We start from the raw sequence: 27778 nt of genomic DNA, 5'->3' as shown, positions 1-27778 counted from the left end.
ATTGTCTAGCAATATTACCAGTACTTCCACAGCTTACTGGGCTCTTAGAAGACATTTAGGGGTAAATTGGGGTATGCCTACATTTGCACCCTAGTCAATGAAGCGAGGATTTAAATATCACGCGTTTCATTAGCATGATCTTGCTGGCGCGTTACTCCGATCAACAACTGTTTCGAAAGTTAAAGTGCGCGCCAGGACACGTTAGTTCGAACCAAACCCCCTTGGTTTAAACTAACGTTACTCCTAATTTTTTCGAAACAGCTGTTGATCGGAGTAACGCGCTGGTGAGATCATGCTAATGAAGCGAGTGATATTTAAATCCCCGCTTCATTGACTACTTTGAATGCCTACATTTGCATCCCTAGTTTGAACTAGGGTGCAAGTATAGACATACCCTTAGAACTAAACAATAGCACAGAACACAGAGCCAGAACTGGTGGCAGTAAACAAACTTTATGGGACTATGGAAAACTTGGACTCACCCATGATAAGTGGACATCTGTCTAACTAAAATCATGCCAGACCACGTATGTTGCTGGACCAGAGTGCGCCAGACTAGAGAGATTCAACCTATACAATCATTATTTATTTAGACTTAGACTTTCCCCAAATGTTGCTGGATGCTTTCCAAACACTGGGGAATACAGTGTCTTGCCTAAAGAGCTTGTAAATGAATAAATATTTCCAAAAAATCCCAGTGTGCACAACTCATACTCACTTTCATAAAAACTTATTCATGTGAATTGTCCCTTTTACTTCATTGAGATACCTTGTGTCGTGATCATAAGAGACAGCCAGCAGCCTCGGGACTAAGGGGTTAACTGTACCTAACTCAGGTAGAGTTGGCCAATAGGGATGTAGGTAGGAATTTCAAATGGGGACAAAGGAATGTTTGTTTTTTCCCTCCTTGGTCCTGAGTTTTCTCTCCAGCTATTGAAGGGGACAGGATGTCTCCCTCTAAGAAAATACTCTTCACAGTCTATAAGTAGCATAAAGTTTAGATACCTCCATTAGGTTTTATTGTTTTATGGCTTGGGAAATGGGATCTGGTCTGTGCATTTAAAAATGGGTTTTGCTCTCCTTTGTAACTAAGTTCCTGGCCCATAGTAAATTTCTCCTCCATGAGTATATTATTTTGTTACTGTTTCATCTAGTCATTATGCTTGCAACAGGAATATTGTGGTGATAATAAAAGTTCTTTCTCTCTCTCTTTTTTGTTATTAACCTGGTAGTGGTTAATTTTTGTGTCCTGGTTTGTACTTTAGGGGTGAGATTTCCCAAGTAGTCTTTTCCTGGTTGCTTTATTAATATTTGGGTGGTAGCAGCAGAGATTTTATCTCCAAAATCTAGGTGGTTAAAATTTTGGGGGGAAGTTTTATACCAAAGCCTGGTAGTTAAGGTTTTGGAGTACTTTTGATGGTCCCCACTCCCGCATTTATCGTGCCAGAGTAGGGAAGGAGCCATGACACCTTGCATGAGCCAATGCTCACCAGGTGAATAAAGACTGCTCAAATGAGTACATAATCATGAAGAACTTAGCCAAGAACTACCATAGATTTAACTAATACCAATAGGTTTTTACAGTCATGATTAGCAGCCATTTGAAAATTACACAGTTTGGTAGGTGATATTAGTACAGTATAGCTCCTATGTATTCTTATGGCTTTTGTTAAATTATTTCCATCAGATCATTTTCAATTTTAGTTAAAGTCAAACTAAAGTAGACATCCCACAAATAACTCTTGAAAGATCAAATGTTTCATGTAAAGAGTAATTTAGATGAAAATACCTAATTTAGTTTAATTTTTATATTCCACAATCAAGGCTCTGCACTAAATAATCCCAACATGATTCAAAACGAAACTTTGGGGCTTTGTCTACACTATAGCTTTTGCCAGAAGAGGGAATGCAAATGAAACCCTGATTAACATTCTGTCATGCTTCATTTGCATAATCTATTCCAAGCCATTTTTGCGCAAAAACAAGCAGTGTGGCCGTGGCCATTTTGTGCAAAAACCCTGGGGAGGAATAAGGATCTTGTGCAAAAAGGAAACATCCATACTGCTTGTTTTTGTGCAAAAATTCCTTGCGCAAAAACAGCTCAGATTAGATTATGCAAATGAAGCGCAACAAAATACTAATCAGTGCTTCATTTGCATTGCCTCTTACGGCAAAAGCCATAGTGTAGACAAAGCATGAAGGTTTACAATAATTCTATATGCAGACCTGATTTTACTCTGACATGGCTGTATTTCTATCCCTGGAGGCAGGGACTTTTCAGTGCTCCCAACTCCATTCTACAGACAATGCAGACAGAGAGGTTGCATAAAATCATCTCAGAAACCAGGTCTCCAATGTAATAAACTCAAATCTCATCCATTCAGCCACACTGCCTTTCAAAATTAACATTCATCCCATTCTTATACTAGGCCCACACACTGTGCCCAGAGACAGGAGCAGAACCCAGGAATTCTGAAACCCAACAGTCCACTGCTATCTCCAAAAATAGTTGTTTAGCCCACTGGCAACAGGTGAGGTGTCCCCTCCTGAAACACATTAGCCCACACAGAGGATAAAAGCCTACTTCTGCTACAAGTTGCTCCTTTTACTCAAGGGGAAGTGATCTGCACTATGGCTTAATGCCCTGCTGACTAATGATATGGAAAAATAGAGAATAATAATGACTGTACCATATTATATATTTCCAAAGGGAGAGAATTAAGATTGCATAAGTAAATTAACTTGACTGTCTAATCTTAAAGTAGTATATGTATCCCCAAGAATCCCTTTTTTTACGTTAGAGTAAGACCTTGATATTATTGTAATTGTTGAAATTATTTTATTATTGTATATTGGAAAGCATTGTGCCTACAGATCGTTTGGAGGTTACTTAATAGTGATTGCTCCTACAAAAAAGTGAGGGGCATTTTATTTTAGAGTGGATTTGTGGGAAACCCATGATGTGGGGGATATTTTGCCTACATGTTCAGAGAAGGGAAGATTCTGTCTGTGTAAGATTCAAATAGGATAAATTTTTATTTCATAAATTAATGTTTCAAGAAAGCAAGCCTTATTGTTGAAGACACAGCATTGTGGACTGATGCTTCCAGGCCTTTCTGTTTAGCTACAGAGTCTCACCATCAGTTTGAATCCAGCCCAGCTCAATAGGCCTGCTTCCATCCAATGGATGTTTGGTGACCCCTATCTGAAATCAATTAAGTGTAGTTCAGCTAAAGCTTGTTTTATACAAATCCATCCCCATAACTTTGTACTGGCAGAAAGGCCAAGAAATATTTGAGCCATGTACGCTGAAGTACTTCTGTTACCTTTAGAGCAGGGGTGGGCAATAATTTTTGGTTGGGGGGGCACTCCAAGATTTTGGAAAGTGGTCAAGGGCCACACTTTTCTGTGGAGGGGATTCGGAGTCTAGGATGGAGGCTTGGTACAGAAGGTAGCATGGGGTAAGGGACTGGGATGCAGGAGATGGTGTGAGATCTGAGAGGGAGTTTGAGTCATGTAGGGGGCTATCACCTGGGTCAGAAGGGATTGGGGTGCAGGGTCTGGAAGGGTGTTTGGGTGCAGAAGAGGATTCTGACCTGAGGCAGGAGTATAGAAGGGGGTACAAGGTCTGGGAGGGAGTTGTAACCTGGGGCAGGAGAGTGCAGAGGGTTAGTGGGTGACCTGGGGGAAGGGAGCTGGGTTGCGGGAGGGGCAGAGGTACCAGAGGCAGGCTCTGGATGGGAGGCACTTACTTAAGCATCTCCTGGCCAGCACTCCCAAGGCAGGCTGGGTACCCTGTCTGCTGCAGCTCCAGATTACTTAGAGCTGCAGGCTGTTCCCTCCATGTGGCTCTCAACTCCAGGAGGAGGAAAAGGCTTGTGCTGCCTCCAACACCCAGGCGAATCTCTCAGCTCCTATAGACTGGTTGTTTCCAGCCAATAGGAGCTGAAAGATTGGCTGGGGTCAATTCTTATTGGTCGGTTGTTTCTGGTCAATAGGAGCTGAGGATTAGACTAGCTTCCCCCTGCCTCCAGAGGAGAGAGCTGCTGCACTGCTCTTTAAATTCGTGGCAGCTGTGTGCCTGAGTAACATCCACAGTTAGGGTGGAGGCATGCCAGTAGAACAGTATATATAAGTTGCTTGCCCTGTTACTGCCCTATAGATAAATTAAGGGCTTCATTCACTGGGGCTTACAAGTCACTTTTTTCCAACACTATATCCTTAAAACTAACTTTAAGATGAAGTATATGACTCTTTGGAAATGTCCATACATGCAAATTAGCTCCTGAAAAATATTGCATAAAATGTTACATGGAGCCATCTAAAATGTGGCAGTTCTGAGGCTATGTCTACATTACAGTTTTTTCAGAGTTTTGTCCCCATGGGTGCTCCACTCTGGGTGACTATAAAGCAGCAGTCGGCTTTTGGAGGTGGATTTGGAGCCCTGTCATTATCACCGAGGATAATACTGCTATCCCACAGCCATGGATGATGCGATGGAGGATGCCAGAGCATAATGTTGTGCAAACGTGTGGTCAGATAACCAAGTGGCTGGGTTGCAAATGTCCTGGAGAGGTACATTCTTGGGGAAGGTAGTCGTCGAGGACATTGCCCTAGTGGAATGGGCAGTGATGGTGCCAGGTAATTCTTTATTGTGGATGTTGTAGCATGTGTGGATGCACGAAGAGATCCACTTGGCGATCCTCGGTGGCTGAGGGGAGTCTTTCAGTCTCTACTCGCCTGTCTGCGGGCGAGGCAGCGTCCAGTAAGTGGTCTGAGGTCAGACCTCTTATTTTACCCCCCGAGTGTGGTTTGCAGAGGGGCTGGGGGGATCCAGGCCTGCCCACTCCTCTGGGTCCTGGCCTAGGAACCCTATAAGTAGCAGTTATCTGCTGAGTTTCAAAGTCATTAGTTGCTGTCAAATCACTAGGCCACTTCCCCAGGCCACCTCCCCAGGTTGCTGTTCCGTCCAGCCCTTCTCTAGGGCCTTGTGGTTGAGTTCCCTTTGTCCAGGGTTCTGCAGGGTTGCCTTTGGCTTCTTGGCTACCTTCAGCAGCAGGATCTGGCTCTGACCAACTACAACGCCCAGCTCTCACTCTGAGCTGTCCAGAGTGCTGGCATTCCCCAGTCAGTCCTGAGGTCTGCCTGGGTCAAGCTCCAGGAAGGAACTGACAGGCCCTGGCCCAGCAGCTCCTTTTATACAGCCTGCTGCAGTGGAGGCTACCCCTCTGGTCTGCTTGGAGGACCTTTCTGCTGCTCCTGTTGCTGGCCAGGATAATAGGAAACAGATCAGAGCAGGCAGTGAAGAATGCCACAGCCAATTGAAATTACAGTGGAAATTTAAGTAGGCAGAATACAATTGTTTAAGCCATAAAACTTGAGCAAAGTACCAGAGTTATTCCCCTGTTTTTGTGACAAATGCCATAGAATCTTTAGTTACCCTGTAATTTATTTACATATTTAGAATATTCAGAACTGAAGGTATAGAAAATTAATGTACCTTAAAGCTATTGTGTCAGTACTGATTCAAAGGAAAGAGTGCAATAGAAGATGCTCAAATTTTACTTCCTAATTAATCCTGGATAGCCCACAACTAGTTACCTGGCCTGAGCCCGCTTTGTACAGAAAAAATATCATACATTTTTGGACAAATCATAAATTTCAACCCATTTCATAAATGTAGAATAAAGCTGTACACATAATTTTGACAAGACTAATTATATAATTGTTTCTGGAAAAACTCTCATTTTCAATCTGTAATGAATGTTATACACTTATTAAACTAATAAGCATATCTGTTAAGCTTATATTTAAGGCCCTACAAAATTCACAGTCCATTTTGACCAATTTCATGATCATAGGATTTAAAAAACATAATTTCAGCTATATAAATCTAAAATTTATGGAGTTGTAATTGTAAGGCTCTTGATCCAAAAAAAGAGTTATAAAGTGGTTTCAAGGTTATTCAGGGGAGGGGCTGCAGTACTGCTACTCTTCTGTGCAACTGATGGTGGCAGCACTGCCTTCAGAACTGGGAAACTGGAAAACAGTGGCTGCTGGCCAGGAGCCCAGCTCTGAAGGCAGAGCTTCTGCCAGCAGCAGTGCAGAAGTAAGGATGGCATAGTGTGGTATTGCCATTCTTAGATCTGCATTACTGCAAAACAAGTCTGAAGGCAGGGCAGAAGTAAGGGTGGCATGGTATGGTATTGCCACCCTTAGTTGTATAGTGATACTGGCAGGGCACTGTCTTCAAAACTGGGAACATGCCCAACATCCATTGTACTCTGGCTGTCCAGCTTCTTACTCAGAAGTAAGGGTGGCAATACTGTGCCTCCCCCCAAAAATAACTGTGTCTCTCTCTCTCTCTCACACACACACACACACACACACACACACACACACACACACACACACACACACACTCACACTCACTCTTTTGGGCCAGGACCCCCAACTTGAAAAACTCTGGTCTCCCCCATGAAATCAGTATAGTATAGGGTAAAAGCACACAAAAGATCAGATTTCATGGTCCATGATATGTTCTTCATGGTTGTGAATTTGGTTGGGCCCTACTTATACTTTAAAAAATATTTGTTATTTAAGGACTGGTAACACTTTTTAAAGGTAGAAATTTTGTAAATGTCTCTCTCTTGGTGCTTTTGGCTTGTTGTTCAAAATAGTCTACAAGAGTTAGGTGCCCATTACCCAACCCTTTCGAAAATCCCAGTCTAAATATACAAATAGCCCTGCTCAATTTCTGATTTGTCTCTAATACTATATGCTATATGGATTGATTTTAGCTGTACTTCTTCCAAGTACACATACATAACAAAACTACATCTCAAAAGGGAAATTACTAACAGCATCAAAACAAATCAGATTAATTAGTAATGAGGAAGTAGCCATTTTGAACCATTCAAAATATTATAGGGAACATACTACCATGGATCTGTGAGGTTAAAAAGGTAAAGCAATTCCCATTGCCGCAATAATTAAACAACTATACGAATTAAATTTGAATCAAGTCACAAGTCAATAACAAAAAAAGTCTGTTAATTATCTTTTATATCTGCTTCCTTAGTTTAGAGACCAGACTTCAATAATGAGTTCCAAAAACAACATAAGAACAGCCATACTGGGTCAGACCAAAGGTCCATTTAGCCCAGTATCCTGTCTTCTGACAGTGGCCAATGCCAGGTGCTCCAGAGAGACAAACAGATAATCATCAAGTGATCCATCTCCTGTTGTTCATTCCCAGCTTCTGGCAATCAGAGGCTAGGGACACCTGGCTATTGTCCATGAATGTAGGCATACCTATCATCCATGAATGTGGGCTGTGCCCACGAAAACTCATGATACCATCTACATGTTTTGTTAGTCTATAAAGTGCTACCAGACCATTTGCTGTTTTTTTCTGTAACAGACTAACTTGGCTACCCCCTGAAACTCTTAACATAGTTTTTTTGTATTTAATTATTTTCATTGAACTAGAACCTTGTGTCTTATCAGGGCTTATAAATTGTGAAAGTGCACAATAAACTCAAACCATTGATGGCTAGAGAAGCAATAGACCAAGACCAGAAATTAAACTTGGCTGTTTTGCATGGCAGTGCACACTGTTAGCATAGGTCACCATGCTGAGCCATTTGAAGTTATTTTTATGCACAATATTAAATTAGTCGTGAGACACAAAAATCCTTGTGCAGTTAAAAAGCTGATTTCAAGAGATACATCCTCGGCAAAAATGTTCAATAAATATTCCTAGTGTTATATATCTGTAAAATCCATCTATGAAAATGCTTGTACTGTACTGCATATAAAAAAGCAAGCAGGGTTTTGCGTGCCAGTAATTCTCCATATTGCACTAAATACACACACTGATGTCAATATGTGTGTAATTAAGGAAACAAATATTGGCCAGGACACTGGTATGCCATTAAGAGATCATTTCTTCCTCCAAAACTATGGGTAAAAGCAACTTTAATCAAACATTATATTTGCCATTTCTGAGTGCTCAATACATGCCTATGCCGCATAGAAAACACATCCCCTTTTCTTAGATTAAATTTGAACTCTGAACTTTCTCACAGACTGTTAGAAGTACTCATGTGTCTGAGTCACTAATATCTAACATGGAAAACACAAATCTACAATAAAAAAATCAATTATTACCGATATAACTAAATTATCAATGGTATTAAAATATTCCAATTAAATCATACATTTTGTTTATGTTATTGATTGGCAATTTATAAACATTTCCTGTGGTAGTAAGTCACCTTCTTTAAATTATTATGTTTCACGCATAAATTTCAAAGCCCACTTAGAAGACTAATTAAGTATTTCATTTTTTACCCTTAAGGTGACTGTTCAATTTATTTCTAGCCTAATACTCTTCTTTAAGTAAGACAAATTGTTACTCAAAAATGCCACCTGTGATTAGTGCATATGCCACATCTAAAGAAATGACTATATTGCTTAATGCTAAGTATATGCATCAAGTCCTGTAAATGGCACTTAAGACTTAGAATTATACGTCAGTTCCCTCATTTGACTTGTGTGACAACTAAGCTTAGTAAGTATTTTATTGGCATTTCAAGCCACAAACAATGCCATTTTCATTCTTCACATACATGTATCTTCATAGTAGTTGTCTTATTCCAAATTGTTCAGAGCCAAGAATTGTTCACTGCTAAAACCAGGTACAGTGTAAAGGGGAAAATATTCAGAGGAGGACAGGCAGAGTTTAACAAAATAATGAAATTAATCTCTTAGTAAAATTATGCTGGAGTCCTAGATGGATTTTTTTTTTAAACAGAAAGTGAGTAGTTAATAGCCCGGTTCACACACTCGATTGGATCAGCATCATTCATTTAATTTCATTTCATTCCAAGCTGACAATCAAACTATCCCATAGTTCTACTAATACTTCCATGTCTACAATCAAATTTAATATTTCTTTATTCTCATTCTAAAAGCAGTTTTATGGTTTTTGGAATAAAGCTCTAATAAAAGCTGTTGTTAAACATTATATATTATTGGTGAAGACAAAAGATGCTGTCAGCTCTGAGTCCAAACTTTTTGACTATGTAGTGCAATGTGCTTTTCATTAGTCTTAATGGCTCAAGAGAAAATTGCTTCATTACTTATTTTGAAAAACATGATATGAAAAGCTCATTGATCTACGAAAAGCTCATTGATCTACAAAAACTTAAGTATTGCTTAATGTATTTCTCGCTGTACAGGCAGTCCCCGACTTACGCGGATCCGACTTATGTCGGATCCGCAGTTACGAATGGGGCTGCCCCGGAGTACACGGACGTCAGGACCTCGTGGTCCCGCCACCCGTGTACCCCGGGCGAGAAAAGCTGCTCCGCGTCTCCCTGGTCTGCAGACCAGGAAGACGCGGAGCAAAGCCGCTGCCTGAACCCCCCCCCCCCCCCCACCCCCCCCGGCTTTGCAAAGCCCCTGGGGAAGCCGGCAGCGGGGCAGCCCAGGCGCGCCTGGGCTGCCTCGCTGCCCGAGCCCCCCTGCGGCTTTGCAAAGCCGCGGGGGGGGGGGGAGCTCAGGCAGCGGGGCAACCCAGGCGCACCTGGGCTGCTCCGCTGCCGGCTTCCCCAGGCTTTGCACAGCCGCGGGGCGGGGGGCTCGGGCAGCGGGGCAACCCAGGTCCGCCGCCCGTGTCTTCCTGGTCTGCTGGGGTGGGGGGTGGGGCGCAGCTAGTATGCGCCCTTCCCCCCCCCCACACAGCAGATTAGGCTTTTCTCTGGACGCCTGTGGCAGAGCATCTGGGGCACTGCCGGTTGGTCCCGCAGCGCCGCTCTGGGCGCTACTGGACCAACCCAGCAGCACCCCAGCTGCTCTGGTCCTGATTCAGCCGCTGCTGGTCAGTTTCAGCAGCGGCTGAATCAGGACGCCTGGGGCAGAGCAGATGGGGTGCTGCTGGGTTGGTCCAGTAGCACTGAGGAGCGGCGCTAGTGGAGCAACCGAGCAGCACCCCAGCTGCTCTGCCCCAGGCATCCCCAAGTCAGCCGCTGCTGAAACTGACCAGCGCTGACTATAGGAAGCCCGAGGCAGAGTTGCTCTGCCTCGGGCTTCCTGGAATCAGCTGCTGATCAGTTTCAGCAGCAGCTGACTTGGGGATGCTTGGGGTTCTTAAATTGATTCTGTATGTAAGTCAGAACTGGCGGTCAGTTTCAGCAGTGGCTGAATCTGGACGCCAGTTCCGACTTACATACAGATTCAACTTAAGAACAAACCTACAGTCCCTATCTTGTACGTAACCCGGGGACTGCCTGTATTTGTATTCCTTTAGTTCTGCCTAGATTAGTTGCTTCCATCTGGATAAATATGACGGCTTTTTCTATATTGATTTGCATGCAGTTTTTCAAACCCAAACTTAGTGCAAAACAGTTTTGGGACCTTTGCTAGCAAAGAGAGACACGCATTTTGGCAAACTTTCTCCCCAAAAAGGGGAATCCCCAAAAAGTGACTGAGCTGATAGAAAATGTCTATTGTAAGTCAATGAGTGTGGTGCTTTCATCAGTTCCTCCCACTCTTGCCTTTGCACATTTGTTTGTGTTGCCTACTATGCATGGAACAGTATCCCAACTCCTGCTCACCTGCTGCCCACTCAGATCTGCTTAAAATCCTCTTATAAACTACACATCTCAGAATGTTTGTTTCATTGCTTTTATCACTTTTGATATCTCCATACCTTCCTATTCTGTTTGTCCGAATTTGTTTCCCCCCCCCCCTTTTTTTAAAGTTGTTTATTGGTTGAAAGGTCTCTAGAGAAGAGAACCTGTCTCTCAGACCAGTGTTTTTTTTCAACCTTTTTCTTTCTGAGTGCCCCTCTCCCCATCGTCATGCCATAAAAACTCCACAGCCCACCTGCGCCACAACACTTGATATTTGACATATAAAAGCCAGAGCTGACATTAGGGAGTAGCAAACAAGACAACTGCCCAAAGGAATTGCGTCTAACTGAAGGACTTGAAAGACAAGTGTGAATATAACATACCAAAGAGGAAGGGATGTGGATTATACATGTATGATTATGTGGTTACTCATTTGATATATACATACTTCTAGGAAGTACAAATTTGCTTTAAATACAAGTTTTCACTTTTTCTTTCAGATTTTTAGAGTTTAGTTTAGCTTCCTGCAGCTCCCATTGGCTGGAATGGTGAACCCCAACCAAGAGGAGCTGCAAGTGGCCATATTTGTGACACTCTGATAAACAAAGTGCCTGGTGGCCCACCAAGCGCTCACTTTGATTAATCGTATCCAGCCCACGGGCCGCTTATAGCTCACCTCTAAACTATCATATGAGTAGTCCACTACAGTCTAGTCCAGTCCCAGCTTTTCGCAATCAGAGGTTCAGAGTACAGAGTTGTGTGCCTGATCATCTCAGCTCATATCACTGAATACTTTTTTGACCCCAGTTATACTTTTGAACTTCACAACACCCTATCACAATGAGTTTAACAGGCTGACCATGCATGTTGAAGGAAAATGTTTGATCTCTCTTCATTTTAGCACTTCAGAGTTATTTGCCACCTTTGGCGGTGAATGTGGAGGGAGGAAATAGATTTTGATAGACCACTTCATTGTCTTTAAAGACACTGGGGTTAGCTGGGTCATCCTTCCCCCCCTTAAAATATACAGAGACATTGATAGAAGCACTAGTGACTCTTATCTCTAGTATTTGAAGTGGAGAGGAGGGAAGGGAGTCTCAGATTTCAATTTTCAGAAGAGGAGAGGAGAGGAGAGCTGGGCAGCTAGAGAACTCTCTAGACATTTTCCCCACTCAGATGCAAAAGAGCACTCCATGGGCTGGTAGTGCTCCTGGCCAAGCTGCAAAAGTCCTGCTAGGTATGTGTTTACACAGCAGCAGGATCAAGACTTGGCCCCTCAGGATATGTAAAGTTAGATGAACGATTTCTCAAAGCAGAGCACCTACTGTGAAGTTGCACATAAAAGAAGTGCATATAGGATAGCATGGATTTAGTTTAAATCTTTTGTTAAATCACAAACAAAATCTTTCATTTTAAGAAAACTGTTTCAAGTATCTTCTGGTAGAACTAAAAGGTTCACTGGCAAAAAAATATTTGGTTTGTCAATTCTTGATCAATCCTACCAACAAAATATTGTTATAATAATATGACTCAAACATTACATCGATCAATTTACTGACTTGTTTATTAAAAAAAAAATCTCCAAAAATACAGAGTAACTGAATCATCATCTTAGATATACCAAAGACTGCTCCTCCACAAAAAATACGTAAGAAGAAACATTCATTATTCCAAATAGGTCTCAAAGAAACTTAACAGTGAACTTTTTAATGAAGGTTGTGTGGTGTACTTACAGGTTGAGCAGACTAACAGTGTCCTCACCATAACTTCACAGAACAGCTTCCATTTTTGCTGTACTTTTGAGGTAATTGCTGGAATGATGATCTCTGCAGGAACGTAGTACTGAATTGAATAGGTCACAAAAATCCCAAAGGAATACAGAACTTTTACGGATTGGTACAACCTGTTCAAAACATTTATACAAAATCTGTGTCAGTTACAAATACTTTATAAAAAGTTAGCCTGTAGAGGAAAAAGTGGATTGTTTCATATAATGAATTATTTGGGAAAGATTCATAGAATCATAGGACTGGAAGGGACCTCAAGAGGTCATCGAGTCCAGCCCCCCGCCCTCAAGGCAGGACCAAGCTCCACCTACACCATCCCTGACAGATGTCTATCTAACCTGTTCTTAAATATCTCCAGAGAGGGAGATTCCACCACCTCCCTTGGCAATTTATTCCAATATTTGACCACCCTGACAGTTAGGAACTTTTTCCTAATGTCCAATCTAAACCTCCCCTGCTGCACTTTAAGCCCATTACTCCTTGTCCTGTCCTCAGAAACCAAGAGGAACAAATTTTCTCCTTCCTCCTTGTGACACCCTTTTAGATATTTGAAAACCGCTATCATGTCCCCCCTTAATCTTCTTTTTTCCAAACTAAACAAGCCCAGTTCATGAAGCCTGGCTTCATAGGTCATGTTCTCTAAACCTTTAATCATTCTTGTCGCTCTTCTCTGTACCCTTTCCAATTTCTCCACATCTTTCTTGAAATGTGGCGCCCAGAACTGGACACAGTACTCCAGCTGAGGCCTAACTAGTGCAGAGTAGAGCGGCAGAATGACTTCACGAGTTTTGCTTACAACACACCTGTTGATACAGCCTAGAATCATATTTGCTTTTTTGGCAACAGCATCACACTGTTGACTCATATTCAACTTGTGGTCCACTATGACCCCTAGATCCCTTTCCGCCATGCTCCTTCCTAGACAGTCGCTTCCCATCTTGTATGTATGGAACTGATTGTTCCTTCCTAAGTGGAGCACTTTGCATTTCTCTTTATTAAACCTCATCCTGTTTACCTCTGACCATTTCTCTAACTTGCTAAGGTCATTTTGAATTATGTCCCTATCCTCCAAAGAAGTTGCAACCCCACCCATTGCTATGTATAATTTTAAACAGATAGTTTGATTGGATATTTTAATGCTCTTCACCCTACTGCCCCACCTCCATGTTGCTTTTCTTCCTAGGCTCTGATCCTCCAGGAAGGGACTATGGCCTTAAGCAGCAAAGCACTTAAGTACACAGGTAGCCCTATTTACTTTAATAGGGACTCAGGCTAAGTCTACATAACAGAGCTTACAAATGACACAATTGTATTGATGCAACTGCACTTCTGTAAGGTCTCATGTAGCCACTATGCTGACAGGGGAGAGCTTGCCCATCAACATAATTAAGCCCCCTCCAAAGAGCATCAATAGGCCTGCTGGCAGGAGAACCTATCTCACTGATGTAGCACTTTGCACACTACCACTTATGCTTGAAAAATGTATGTTGCTCAGGAGGTGGGTTTTTTTAAACAGCCCGAGCAATATACATTTTGCCAAATTAATGGTAATATAGGCAAATTCTATCTTATCATCTTAAAGATACACAATGTTTTAAGCCCAAACCTAACAAAGTGTTTATATGTGCATGCACAATATCAAGTACATGGTGGGAACTAGCAAAATACAAATAAAGAATAATGTAGCATAGTTCTTCTTGTTCCCTTTAAGGTTTACTTGAAGAAAAAAAAAAAAAAAGAGCCACCATTATGTTATCAGGATTGTTGCATCAGAACTGGTCAATTTTTTAATATTACTTTAAATCATCAAAAATTGAAAGTACTTTAATAACATCAAACTTAATCCCCTTTTTCAGAACAAGGATTTTATGTTCATTTTAATACATACAGTTTTAATTTGCAAAAGTGCCCTTGTTCTGCACTCTATGAGCATGTATACCTGCTAAAAATGTAACTGCAATTAATGAATGGATCCCTATCAGTCAGAAGCAAGTGACCATCTAAATCTCACAAGTCCAGACCCTACAGGTCAACAAACTTGATTTTCAGAAAGTGTTTACTCGCCCTCTAAAAATATTAGATCCCTTAAAGAGCCAAATTGGGAATCCAAAAATAGAGGCACCTAAAATCTCTAGTCACTACTGAAAACTGAAGCTGTAGTTCTAGAATAATTTATTTCAAACAGGGTGCTTAGATTACTAAGCCATTCCCTGTTAGTTATCTGAGTGTTAAATGTATTGCACTGTTTTTGAAGCACTGTGGCACACAACATGAGCTTTATAAATCAATAATAATAAATATGCTTATAATTATAATTGTGAACAACAGAAAGAAAGCTGTGTAAAAGATCATGGGGGCTAGTGGATCTCTTATTTACCATAGCAGGACACAGTGGGATATTCAGAGCATAACTAAAAGAACATTGGCACACAGTGGTAGAGATATTCCCAGTTTAAAAAAAAATTATCTCCATGCTACTGTCACATTTACTATGAAATTTTATATTATGACTGTAATGCTAGGACACAGAGCCAATGAACCAATAACATGCATCAATTGAACTTTTACAAAAGATTGCTGTTAAAGAGGAGAATGTTACAAAGCAGACAAATTGTCAGGTAAAAGATTCCAGAGAGTTAGGTCAAATGTAAGTATGGTCTACACTAGTAGTTCTCAAATGGAGGTACACAGAAGTCTTCTAGGAGTTACATCAACTCATCTAGATATTTGCCTAGTTTTAAACAAGCTACAGAAAAAGCACTAGTGAAGTCAGTACAAACTACATTTTCATACCGACAATGACTTGTTTATACTATTCCATATACTACACGTGGAAATATAAGTATAATATTTGTTGTCAGTCAGGCATCCTGATGGGTTCCTGACTGATATTCTGCTCCCTTAATGATGATAAACTTTTGGCTGTGTGCCAGTGCTCCCCTAACGCTTTAACCATGCACAATTAGTCAACATGATAGACTCCAAGAGAAATCCCAGAGACTACAAATCAGACAGGGTATGTCTACACTACAGCGCTAGTTCGAACTAACTTAGTTCGAATTAGTTAATTCAAACTAAGCTAATTCAAACTAACGTGTCTAGAACTAAAAACTAGTTCGAATTAGCGTTTTGCTAATTCGAACTAGCAAGTCCACATTGAGTGGACTCTGAACAGGGCTTAAGGATGGCCGGAAGCAGTGCCTGCAGGGCATCAGAGGAGGACTTAGAGCGTGGAGATGCTGTCTCAGGCTAGCCGAGGGCTGCGCTTAAAGGGTCCCGACCCCCACCCCGGACAGACAGTTCTCAGGGGTGCCCCGCTTGAAAACCAGTCCTGGCTTGGAGTGCCCGGAGTACCCACACTGGGCACATCACACCACTCGGCCATCAGCCCGGCTGCACTTGCCGCAGGCTGCCATCTGGGGAGAGGGGGCAATTGGGGGGCTGCAGGAGAGCTTCCACCCCCAGAAGCCCGCAGAGCCAGCCCAGTCCTCCCCATCGGGGGCTCGTACCCCATTCCCCCCTCACCTCCTTCCACTTACCCTTCCCTAGGCCCCCTTCTTATTGATGTACAAAATAAAGATAACGTTTCTCCCAACATTGACTCTGTCTTTATTGAACAAAACTGGGGGAGACTGGGAAAAGGAGGTGGGAGAGGGGAAGAGAAAGGCTGGGAGAGGGGAGGGCAACGAACATGATCAGGGGTTGGGAACAGGTCCCAGATGAAGAGAGGCTACAGAGACTGGGACTGTTCAGCTTAGAAAAGAGGAGACGGAGGGGGGACAGGATAGAGGTCTCTAAAAGCAGGGTTTGGGTGGAGAGGGTGCATTCAGAAAAGTTCTTCATTAGTTCCCATAAAGAAGGACTAGAGGACACCAAAGGAAAGGAATGGGTAGCAGGCTTGAAACTAGTAAGAGAAAGTTGTTGTTCTTCACAAAGCAAATAGTTAACCTGCGGAACTCCTTGCTGCAGGAGGCTGTGAAGGCTACAACTAGAACAGAGTTTAAAGGGAAGTGAGATCAAGTCATGGAGGTTGGGTCCATGGAGTAGTCTTAGCCAGGGGGTAGGAGTGGTGTCCCTGCCCAAGGTTTGTGGAAGGCTGGAGAGGGATGGCACGAGACAAATGGCTTGGTCACTGTCTTCGGTCCATCCCCTCCAGGGTCCCTAGGGTTGGCCGCTGTCGGCAGACAGGCCACTGGGCTAGATGGACCTTTGGTCTGACCCAGGATGGCCATTGTAAGCTCAGGGCTCAGGGTCTCAGTGGACCCCCTTGATTTTCATGCACACCTGCTCCTGCTTGGCTAGGCTGGCAGCTCTCCTGCCCTAGCCGGCCACTTTCCTGTGCCTAGTGCGGAGATCGTGGACGAGGTCCACGATGTCTGCACTAGCCCAGGAAGGTGCCCGCCTCTTGCGGTCCAGGGCAAGCTCCCGGGAGCCGCCAGCCTGGTCCCGGGAAGAGGGGGTGGGCTGGGGGACATCGGGTAGGTGGCTCTGTGCCGTGCCAGGTGCAGGGTCTGCTGGCTGGGTGCTGGCAGGCTTGCACCTGGCACGGGCACCGTAGCCAGCCCATGCCCCTTTAAGGGGTCCGGGGCCGGGAGGGGGGCATAGAGTTTCCCTGGTGTTGGCCAGAGTGACCACCAGGGAAACCTGGGGAGGGCTAGCCTCCCACTAGTTCGAATTAAGGGGCTACACCCGGCTGCATCTACCGCCCAGCCTGGGCCAGGGCTTGGGGGACCCAGCACTGGATGAGCACGCCAGGAAGTGGGAGCAGGTGCAGACTGGGGGTAGGATTGCTAGGTGTCCAGTTCTGTACTGGACAGTCCTGTATTTGAGGGTTCTGTCCAGGAAACAAATTGAGAAAATACTGGACATATAAAATATCCGGTATTTTCTAATTAGGTAAGTTTTATTATTATTAGGTGTATCAGTCCGTAGCTGTGAACTGCCTGACTGGTAGATGCGCTCATGCTGCATGAGTATGTCTACCAGGTAGGCAGTTCACAACTATTCGAAGGAGGGCATGGGGGGGGGCCCCAAAATGGAATCCCCGGGGCCAAACTCACTAGTGTGCCCAGGTCTGCATGTGCCCGGGACAGTTTCGCATCCCCCCCCACGCTTCTCCTCTCGATCTCCCCCATCCAGTCCACTGCTCCCATCCAGCCCTGCTTCCGGAGGCTGGTTCTCCAGTCCTCCTCCTCCTGATCTCCCCTGGTCAGCTCCCTTCCTCACCTCCTGTCCAGCCCTGCTGCCGCCCGCCTGCCCCAGTCTCCGCTGGACAGCCCCACTGCCCCCAACCCGGCTTCCCGATGGCTGGTTTCCCCCGCACACACACCTCCTCCCAGCCCTCCCCGCCCGCTCCCCTCCCAGCAGCCACGCTGAGGTCCGGTATTTTTTTTCCATGGCCCAGTACCGGGCTGCAGCCTATAGTTTGGGAAATGCTGCTGTAGATGATAATTAACAGCAACAGTTATATAATATTTGTTTAAAACATGTCCCTAGTTAGCTAGTCTGCAGAATGCTATAATACAAAACACACAGTATTAGAGGGAAAAAAAATCCAACAATGCACTGAATTGTTCTTAGCTTTTCCATAGATTTGGTAGTGATAAGTTCAGATGGAACTACTGTGATATAAGCTGAGCTCCCATATAACAGACTATAGAACGTCTCTAAATTAATACCTGTTAGAACTACAACTTCTCTCCTAGAAAAAAAAATCTATTTTTTTATTTTAAATTTGCTGTTAATGAAGAATCTACCATAATGGCAATTTGTACCAATGCTAATAACCCTCACTGCAGAAAATCTGCCCTCATTTTAATTTGAATTTGTCTAGCTTCAACTGCAGCCATTGGATTTTATAATACCTTTGTTTGGTAGATTGAAGACCTTTTTATAGCCTTTAGAGTACAGCCTAAAACCTTTGTGTTTAGAAAGCACTTAGCACATGACAGGTACTAACACTATCTATCTTAATTATGCTCTACCAAAAACCATGTGCAAAAAAATCTTTATTATTATTAAACATGTTTATTGCAGCAACACCTCAAAGACACAATCAGGTTGGGTCCCATTGTATCAGGCACAAAACACAGACATAATAAGTGATCCTCCATGCTCCAAAGAATTTACAATCTGAAACACAAGGCATACTGGATGGATGAATCATCAAATGTTCACAGAGTACAAACACATATAATAGGACATCAACAATGCTTAGTCAGTCAGTGGTAACTGTATAGCTGCCAACCTGTAATCAGGTTACAGTTAGAAGAGGTGAGTTTTGAGGAAAAATTTGGAGAAGGAGGAAGAAGTGGGTGGCTTTATATATTTTTTTTTCTTAGAGATTTTTCTATTCATAAGGAGCAACAAAAGTGCTTGTTGGAGATATGGGCGACCAGGACTGGCATAATTGATGGAGCAAAGACAGGAGTTGAATTTATGCTACCCATTGGGGCAGGGATGAATTGTGGAAGGCTTTAAACAGAAAGATGAAAAAGCTTTTAAGTTTCAAAAATCATAGCTGAATTGCAGAGACATTGACAGAACTATTTCTATCTGTAGTATGATAATTTGTGAAATTTTCCTCAAGTAACCAATGATTAGAAGATAGACAATATAAGTTATTAAAATTTAAAATGTAACAAAATTGTCTTTTTTTAATCAGTAGCAGAGATTTAGAGCTGAAGTGCTCTTTCAAAATTAAGAATTGAGAGGTTTGAGGTGTTGAAGCAAAGAAGACAAATTATAGAGGCTAATGAAGGCTTTATTTCTAGGACTCTGGCAGTCCTATCTATATATTTTAAAAATGTGCATCTGTCGGTCTATTCAAGAACTCCTCCTAAACATATTTGATATGCAGTTTCCTTTTCTCCTAACTTAATGCAAGGTCCAGAGCTTGGTTGTGCCAGGAAAATGGGAAGTGTAGGGAATGGGAGTGTCTTCCAGAACATGGAACGGGGGGGGGGGGGGGCAGAGAGAGGAGGGACACGATACTCTCAGTGGCCAATGGGGGCAGCAAACGCTGGGGAGAGCCCTGAAACATTTGCAAGGGGGCAGGGAGTGGGGGGAGTCAGGGCTTCAGCTGGGGCACCACCAAGGCTCCAGGCAGGATGCTCAGGCTTCTGGCCCATGGGAGAACAATGGCTTAGATTCAGAGAGAGCCAAGTCGATGGAATTTCAATAAGTAGTCAATAAGCACTTTCGCGTTCCACCTTTGAAATGTACAAGAGACCCAGCTAGGGCTCTTGTGCATTTCAAAGTTGGAATGCTATGTGGAGCCCAGGGCCAGTGGGAAGTCCCACTGACTCAGGGCTCCATGCGGGCACTTCCACTTTGAAATGCACAAGAGCCCCAGCTCTTGAAGATGGAAATTTCCAAAGACTTGATATTTGACCATACCCACTTCCTAAATTCCAAGACTAATCATATCTGGGGGACCAAATCACACTGCCAACTAACAGAATGCACAAGCCTTTTTCTGGTTTCACAGCACCCAAAACAAGTCTGTTACCGAGAAGCACTGTATCAGTAACAGCAACAGCTGGCTCCTTGACGGCAGAGCCAGCCTCTATCCTGGAAAAGCCCAGCAGATTGAGTACTGAATAGACTGAGTTCTACTCCCCTCCCCTCATTTTAGGTATCTAATTTTCCCCCTCTATTTCTTCTTTTTTTAACTGGGAGAAATCCCAGCCTTTTAGTTTCTAATTTTAGGACATGAGCCTATGGTTATGTGCAGGTATGTGTGTTTGAGCACTTATAAGGTGCACACCCATACGTCAGAAAGTCCCCCAACTTTATATAACTCTAAAATAAAATCTCACAGATTAAACTATTTTGTTTCAGACCAATTCCACAAGCCAAATACACAGAATAGGATTGGAATTTAACTTCATTCAGAAGTTTAATTCTCATGCTAATGGTATGAATCATGATATCGGATTCACACATTATCGGATTCATACATTGCACATTATCAACTAACCAAACAATGAAGGTGCCAAATGGTTCTTGATGTCTGTGTAGATTCTGGTGTTGGTCATCTTCCTTTCCAAGTGAAAACTAATGGCTCTTATCAGCCTCTTGTAATTGTTTAGTCTTTAAGTTGCTACTAGACTGGTATTTGTTTTTTTTAGGTGTTTTCTGTTATAGATTACCTCGGCTATCTCTCTGAAGATTATCTACTCTCTGTCTCTTTTTTCTTCTTCCTCCCCTCATACTTAATTTGTGCCAGGACTGAGCACCAACACCTCTAGTCTTGGCAGTTTATAGCCCCAGGATTCTGGGCTTGTTATCTTAGTTATAAATGTAAAAAAGAGCTTGAGCCCCAGACCTAATTGCTTGAGCCCTGACACCTCTTTCATTACCAATTAAGCACTAGTTACTATCAATACAGGATTGCTGCTAATATATTTACCTAGAATCTTGACCACCTCTCCCCAGTTAGTATTTGGGCTTCACAACATTGCTCTCCCTCACCACTCTACCTAAAAAACATTTTATAATAACCCTAAAACTGAAAAAGTAAAGTTGTAATAATCAAACTTCAAAGCTTTAGATACAAGGTGACTTCAAAGCAAAATTTGTCATTGTAATGAGTAAGCAATTTTCTAGCTCTGTATGGGATTTAAATTTCTCACAAGGGAACACGTTTTTGTAATATTAAACAAGTTTTACTGTTCATCTGCTATTGCTTTCCAACAAGTTAAAGACATTTTCCCAGGCTATATTTTAAAAACATTATTTTAAAAAAGCATTTGACTGTTAAAAGAACTCAAAATATTCTTTTTCTCTCTACATTCTACAACCGAAATTTTGTTGTGCCCCCAATAAAAAAAAATATAAAACTGGGTACTGCACCTCACAAGAAGTAAAAATTAATTAACGAGACATCCTATATATCTGAATATGGCCACAAATTTTAAACAAAACTCATTAAATACCGCAAAATAGACCCTTTGATTCTACATTGCATATCAGCAACACTGACACAAAGAACTGCTGCTAAACTCAGCAGAAAAGCTGCAAATGCCTCCATCTTCATAAAGTCAAATTTCAGCAAGTTCTAATAAATGTATTAGATAGGCCCAAAGTTTCAGATATCAAAATCTGACGTAAGTTGTAATGTTACATTATAGTGGAGAAAGTCCCTCAAATTCTAAGGCCTTGATCTAGAAAGCACTAAAATAAATGGGACTGTTCACATGATTAAAATTAGTACTTGCTTAATAACTTTGTTGGATTGGGATCCAATAGTCCAACTCGCCAGCCAGGACATGAAAGCAGCAGAATGCATAGGCCTTACTTCTATAAACCAAAGAAGCCCAACCTACATTAAACAGATAAACCAAGTCCTGCAGCCTAGCCCTTTTCCATGTCTTTTCCTCTGATCCAGTTTCTTCTACAAGAGCTGTTTGATCCTTGCAGGTCTCTCTTCCAATTAAGCTTTTGAGGTTTGCCTCTGAAACCCTCAATTAGAGTAAGACTTTATAAAAACAGAAACTAATTCAAAACCCTTCCATTACTAAATAAAAGGAAATTAAAAAAGTAAAATAATGATCACCTGAGATTGGATGCTGGTGTTTCAAACACTACCTTTGATTAAATCTAAACTGGACAAAAGCAAGAAGGTCTTCGGGTGTCTTTTTGCGCCCATGCCACACGTGTGGCAGCCACCTCACTAGAAGACATACCACTTCATCATTTGGCCCTTCTTTCTTCTAATTCTAAAAGGCATGCTGGCAACACCCCATCGGGAAAGGGAACCTGACAGCATCACAACCTCCATAATTTTTCTGAGCAACTCTGGAGATGACCACCCGAAGGGCCAATTTCCACTTCACATAGGATAAGTTTCATCCACTCACCATCTCTTTCTCTTCCCCATTACATCTAAGAAGTGTCTAGAATGGCCATCTAGGACAAATACACCCTTTATTGTGACCATACCTCAAAAGCTGAGTTAAAGAGTGGCTAATATATTTCCATACTGTAACAGGTTCAGTCCTGTCAGCGAGCGCCCCTTAGCGGCTACAAGGAGGCTCACAACAATGACCTTGCCCACTCGAGATGAGATACAGTCCAATTGGCGGTCAAGGTCTAGGATCCCCCCCCAGCCCGGGGAAGGTTCTTCCATGCTGCCACAGGCTAGCCTCCTATTGCAGGATCTAGCCTTAGTTCCTTGAAAAGGTCCAGCTCCCACTTGGAGCTGATGCTCCCAGCCAGCCCAGAGTTCTGGCCAGGTTGAACTCCATGAAGGAACTAACTGACCTTCACTTAGCAGCTCCTTATATACCAGGCTGCTGAACCCTGATTGGCTGTAGGGCCGACTGCCCTGCTTAGAGGCCCTCACCACTGTCCCCTCTGCTGAACGGCCTCCAGTGGAAGATGGGCTCTATCCACCCCATCACACATAACTATGCTGTTCCTTTTCTGAACTGCAAGCAACAAAAACAGTAGTTTATACTCCCTTACATTTTGCTATGCTCTCCCGCCACATACACACACACACCTCTGTTGGTGTATTTGTCTCAACAAACAAAGCAGACGACTTAAAAAGAAGAAATCGAGAGCTACCATCTAAAGCTAACTGCTCCTTTCCTCAGTAACAACATGCAAAAGTATCTGAGCTACTGTCAACCACAAGTATTTTCCCTTTCCTAAACTCTATACAGGAATAAAATATATGGTTAAAATGAAAGGTTTGTACATGTTTTGTTTGTTGGGTTTTTTTAGTTTTTGAAGTGCATATGGAGATAAAGTAATTTTAAAAGAATATTATTTCACTGGTGAGAACAAGCAACAAATCTCCAATCCAAATCAGTGTTAATGTTGTAGTAGTGCAAAAGTAATAAATGGGATAACTTAGAAATATAACATTCTGAAAGCTATTTGATTCCCACAATAGCACTTCATTATCACATAATGTCTCCACGTTGGCTCTGTATCAACACTTAAACTAGCAGCTGGCCTAATTTTCAAAGATGCTACAGATCTGTAGCTCCCATTGACTTCAAAATTTTCCAAACATGCTACTGCCAAAAAATAACGCATTGAAAAGCAAAAACATGATAATGAAGATAATTGCTTGCTGGTGCTGTGTGTTTTTCAAAATGTAATGTAGCTGGAGTCAACATGCCTTGAGCCAAGTTTTGGTGCCATCCTCACAGTGGGAGGCCCACAGAAGAAATGTTCCCATTGACTTTCTTTAGTCCTCAAGTGATGTAGAAGTTCTGGTGTCAACAGGGGCACACTCAGCATTCGATTCAGCATGTCTTTACTAGACTCTCTAAATCAATCTCATGGCCTAAGATGCAGACCACGTTCCAAAGGGCTTATATCAAAATAGAGAGAACAGACAAAAGATATAGGGGAAACAGACCCAGAGAAGTGACACAACTCTCACACACAAAGTCACACCGCAGATCATATAACCTGTTTTTCTCTGTCTTTTAAGAATGCAAATAGGCTCAGAACTATCACGAACATTGCATCTAGCCATTGTGGGGGGGAGGGATAGCTCAGTGCTTTGCACATTGGCCTGCTAAACCCAGCGCTGCGAGTTCAATCTTTGAGGGGGCCATTTAGGGATCTAGGGCAAATCTGTCAGGGATGGTACTTGTTCCTGCTGTGAAAGCAGGGGACTGGACTTAATAACCTTTTAAGGTCCCTTCCAGCTCTATGAGATAGGTATATCTCCATATATTATATTATTATTATTAAGATGCCCCAAGAATATTCAGGTAAGAAATCAACCTAGAAGAAATTTCTCTTTTTTTTTTTTTGGCATTAAGGGAAGTAGATGTTAATATAGCTTTGACTCTCAGCACCTGTTTTCATACCCTACACATTACTGTAATAAACTTTGTACAAAATATGCCATGTTAGGGATCATTTAAAATAATGGATGCTCGTTAATATTCTTGAATGATGTGTTTACACAAAGGGTATTAAGAGTTATGACTATATGCTGGAATTATAACTAAAATGTGAGTGAACTAGGTACATCAGTTGTTAAACGGGTCAATCCGAAACAAAGGAATTTGGGCTTACCTCAATTTACACATCCTCTCTTACCACAATAGCCATGGGGCAGCCTGTGGTGAAAACCTCTCATCTTTGGCCCAACCCCAGAGCCTGCACACCCCCAGCAGGAGCCCTCACACCCACCACGTCAGCCCTCTGCCCCAAGTCTGAATCCCCCATCCCACACCCTTCATCTCCGGCCCCACCCTACAGCCCATACCCCAGCTAAAGCCTTCACCCCCTTGCATCCTAATCCTTGGCCCCTTCCCAGAGCCCCCTTCCACACTCTGAATCCCTTGGCCCCACCCCCATCACAGTAGTTTTGTTATGTGTACCAATATGGAGGTGCTGCATCAAATATCACCTCCATATACCTGCACATAACAAAATTCATTTCACGTGTCTGGGAAAAATGAGAAGGAACACTACAAGACACCCTGTAACAAATGGATCAAGCAACAAAAGGCATATGTTTCTTTTAGGGCTGTCAATTGACATAGGTTAATGCGTGAGATTAACGCAGTCCACGATTAATGAGTTACATTTTTTAATGCATTAATCGTAGGTGCTAATGCTGTGCTGCCCCCTTTGAAGTGCCGCTGCAGCACTTCAAAGGGACAGCGCAATGCGGAGCCCGGGATCAGCTGGGGACTCCCCAGCTGACCCCGGGCTCCACTGCCCCTTTGAAACGCACAGAGGCAGCGTTTCAAAGTAGGAGCCACCTCTCAGCTGAGCCAGGGATCTCCTGTGCAGTGACTGCCCCTTAGAAACGCTGCCTCTGCGTATTTCTAAGGAGCCGTGGAGCCAGGGGTCATCTGGGAAGTACCCAGCTGACCCCGGGCTTCAGGGCTGCCCCTTTGAAATGTGCATGGAGGCAGCGATTTAAAGGGGCAGCCCTGGAGCCCAAGGTCAGCTGGGGACTCCTCAGCTGATCCTGGGCTTCATGTTGCACTGTCCTTTTGATGCGCCACCACAGTGCTTCAAAGGGGCAGCACTTGTTGGATCCCGGGGTCAGCTGGAGTCCCGAGCTCCGCCTGGTGCTGTCCCTTCAAAATGCTGCTCCCGCACTTCAAAGGAACAGCACTGAATGGAGACCGGGGTCAGCTGGGTACTCTAGCTGATCCTGGGCTCCATGCAGCAAGGCAGCATTTCAAAGGGAAGGCACGTACGATTAAATTTTTAATTGCGTGATTAATCATGATTACATTTTTTTAATTACTTGACAGCCCTAGTTTCTTTTCAATATCCTACTCATACCATGATTGTCATTTGTATATAAAACTACACTACTCTACCATTACCCTTTAATCCAAAAACATTAGAAAACTGCTCTGATATCATGTCAGGGAATGTCTACACTACCACCCTAGTTCGAACTAGGGTGGTTAATGTAGGCAACCGAAGTTGCAAATGAGCCCGGGATTTGAATTTCCCGGGCTTCATTTCCATCTTACCGGGCGCCGCCATTTTTAAATCCCCGCTAGTTCGGACTCCGTGCCCGCGGCTACACGCGGCACGGAGTAGGTAGTTCGGATTAGGCTTCCTATTCCGAACTACCGGTACTCCTCGGAGTCCGAACTAGCGGGGATTTAAAAATGGCGGCGCCCGGCAAGATGCAAATGAAGCCCGGGAAATTCAAATCCTAGGCTTCATTTGCAACTTCAGTTGCCTACATTAACCACCCTAGTTCGAACTAGGGTGGTAGTGTAGACATACCCTCACGTTATTGAAACGGGCCTTCAAAAACTCAAGGCATCTGACTCTCCTTGGCAACACTAAAGATAAATGTATTATGATGCATAAAAACTGAAATGCTGTATCAAAACACCTTGCATTTTTATTAATAATGAGTTAGTGGCTACGACTTTTTTTCCCTGTCAGTACCTACTTTTCAAAGGCTTTGAACTGCAGATGACAAGTTCTTTATTAACTGGAAAGAAAAAATACAGTGTTTACAGAAGTTTCTGTATTTGTTAGGAGAGTGGATCCTACTATACTATCTTGGCCTTTCAAACAGAAATTCCCACAAGATTTTTCAAATCGACAGATCCCATTCTTTAGGTGTCAGTCATCAGTAGAAGGAAAGAAAATTTCAGGAATATAAAAAAACGAATATGTTTTCACATAAATATCCTTTAGTCAATATCTCTGCAACAAGTGGTGCCGAACTGTATTAAAAGATTATGCTTTCAGCTGAAACAGAGCACTGGTTGTTAAATGGATTAAGAGCTGGCTAACAGTCAGATCTCAAAAAGTAGTTGTCAGTGAAGAACTATAATTGAATGTGTTCCTAGTGGGGTTGTACATTGGTAGGAACTGTCACATCCTACCCCTTTAAATGGTTGGGCACTCTGTACTCAGCACTGAGCCTCACTTCTGGTTGCTCCTGTTTATTGCAAGTAAAGACACCACAGCAAATAACTGTATTTCAATTAGCTCTTCTGCGACAAACTCCTTCTAGGTCCAAATGTAACATCGGCAACAAGAATCTTTGATCCTGTGAGTGTTCAGTGCTCCCATTAGTTGACCAAAAACAAACAAACAATAATAATTTTTAAAAAGAAGAAAAGTGTACCTAAAAAACACAAGTTGGCAGACAGCTACTTAGGTTACAGGGGCAGCACTAGCCAGCCAGAAAGAGAGGGGAAGTAGGCAAATAAAAATAATATTAAGTGGTGGTTGTAACTGTTCCTGGAGGTGCTGAAGACAGAGCAGGGCAGGGAGAGGGAAAGCAACCATCTTGCCCTTATGTACTCCAGGAACAGAGTCTGCCTGTATCCTGCACTGATAGTCTACAGCCAAGAAAAGGACTCCAAGTATGGCCAAAGGAAGGATTCTGAAACTTGCAGAGTAAGCACATAATCAGCAAAAGGAGACAAAGCCATGTTTCAAGAACAAGCAGAAAAGAAAAATGTTTCTCTATGCAAGAGATGTTTTCCAGAACGGAGTATGGCTGAACAAGTGATAAATGAAATGTCAACTTTTGTGGGCAATGTTAGTGAATTAAATGAAAATCATTAATCATGAGAGGTGTAATCTCAGAATATTTTGAGCAATTTGTATCCTGTAATTCTATTCCAGGTAGACAATGAGTTTCAACCTTACTTGGAGCACCACGGCCGGAACTGTGCAACCAGGACAGAGCTCCACAGCCACCTAGCTCCGCAGCCAGAGCCGGAGCTATGTAGCTAGGGCCAGAGCTCAATGGCTCCATGACAGGGGACAGAGCTCCCTGGCTGCTGCTGGGGATGGAACTCCACAGCTGTTGATAGGGACAGAACTCCCCACTGTGCTGTCCATTCCCAACCCCATCCCCACACACTGGGTTGC

At 42.9% G+C, this 27778-nt stretch overlaps 1 protein-coding gene across 1 annotated transcript in view; it reads right to left on the bottom strand.

Annotated features, from left to right (window-relative positions):
- The window catches only part of SLC36A4 (solute carrier family 36 member 4), a 227033-nt gene that overhangs the window by 110357 nt on the left and 88898 nt on the right, over nt 1–27778 (bottom strand). Inside the window, exon 10 of the mRNA XM_075919368.2 lies at nt 12374–12543. Coding sequence (XP_075775483.2) covers nt 12374–12543 — 170 coding nt within the window. The remainder of the gene's footprint in view (nt 1–12373; nt 12544–27778) is intronic.

This window comes from Pelodiscus sinensis, chromosome 1 (assembly GCF_052426305.1).
Source record: "Pelodiscus sinensis isolate ZL-2025 chromosome 1, ASM5242630v1, whole genome shotgun sequence".
Lineage (NCBI taxonomy): Eukaryota > Metazoa > Chordata > Testudines > Trionychidae > Pelodiscus > Pelodiscus sinensis.
The sequence above is the reverse complement of the archived record's forward strand: the minus strand, read 5'-3'. Positions and strand labels throughout refer to the sequence as shown.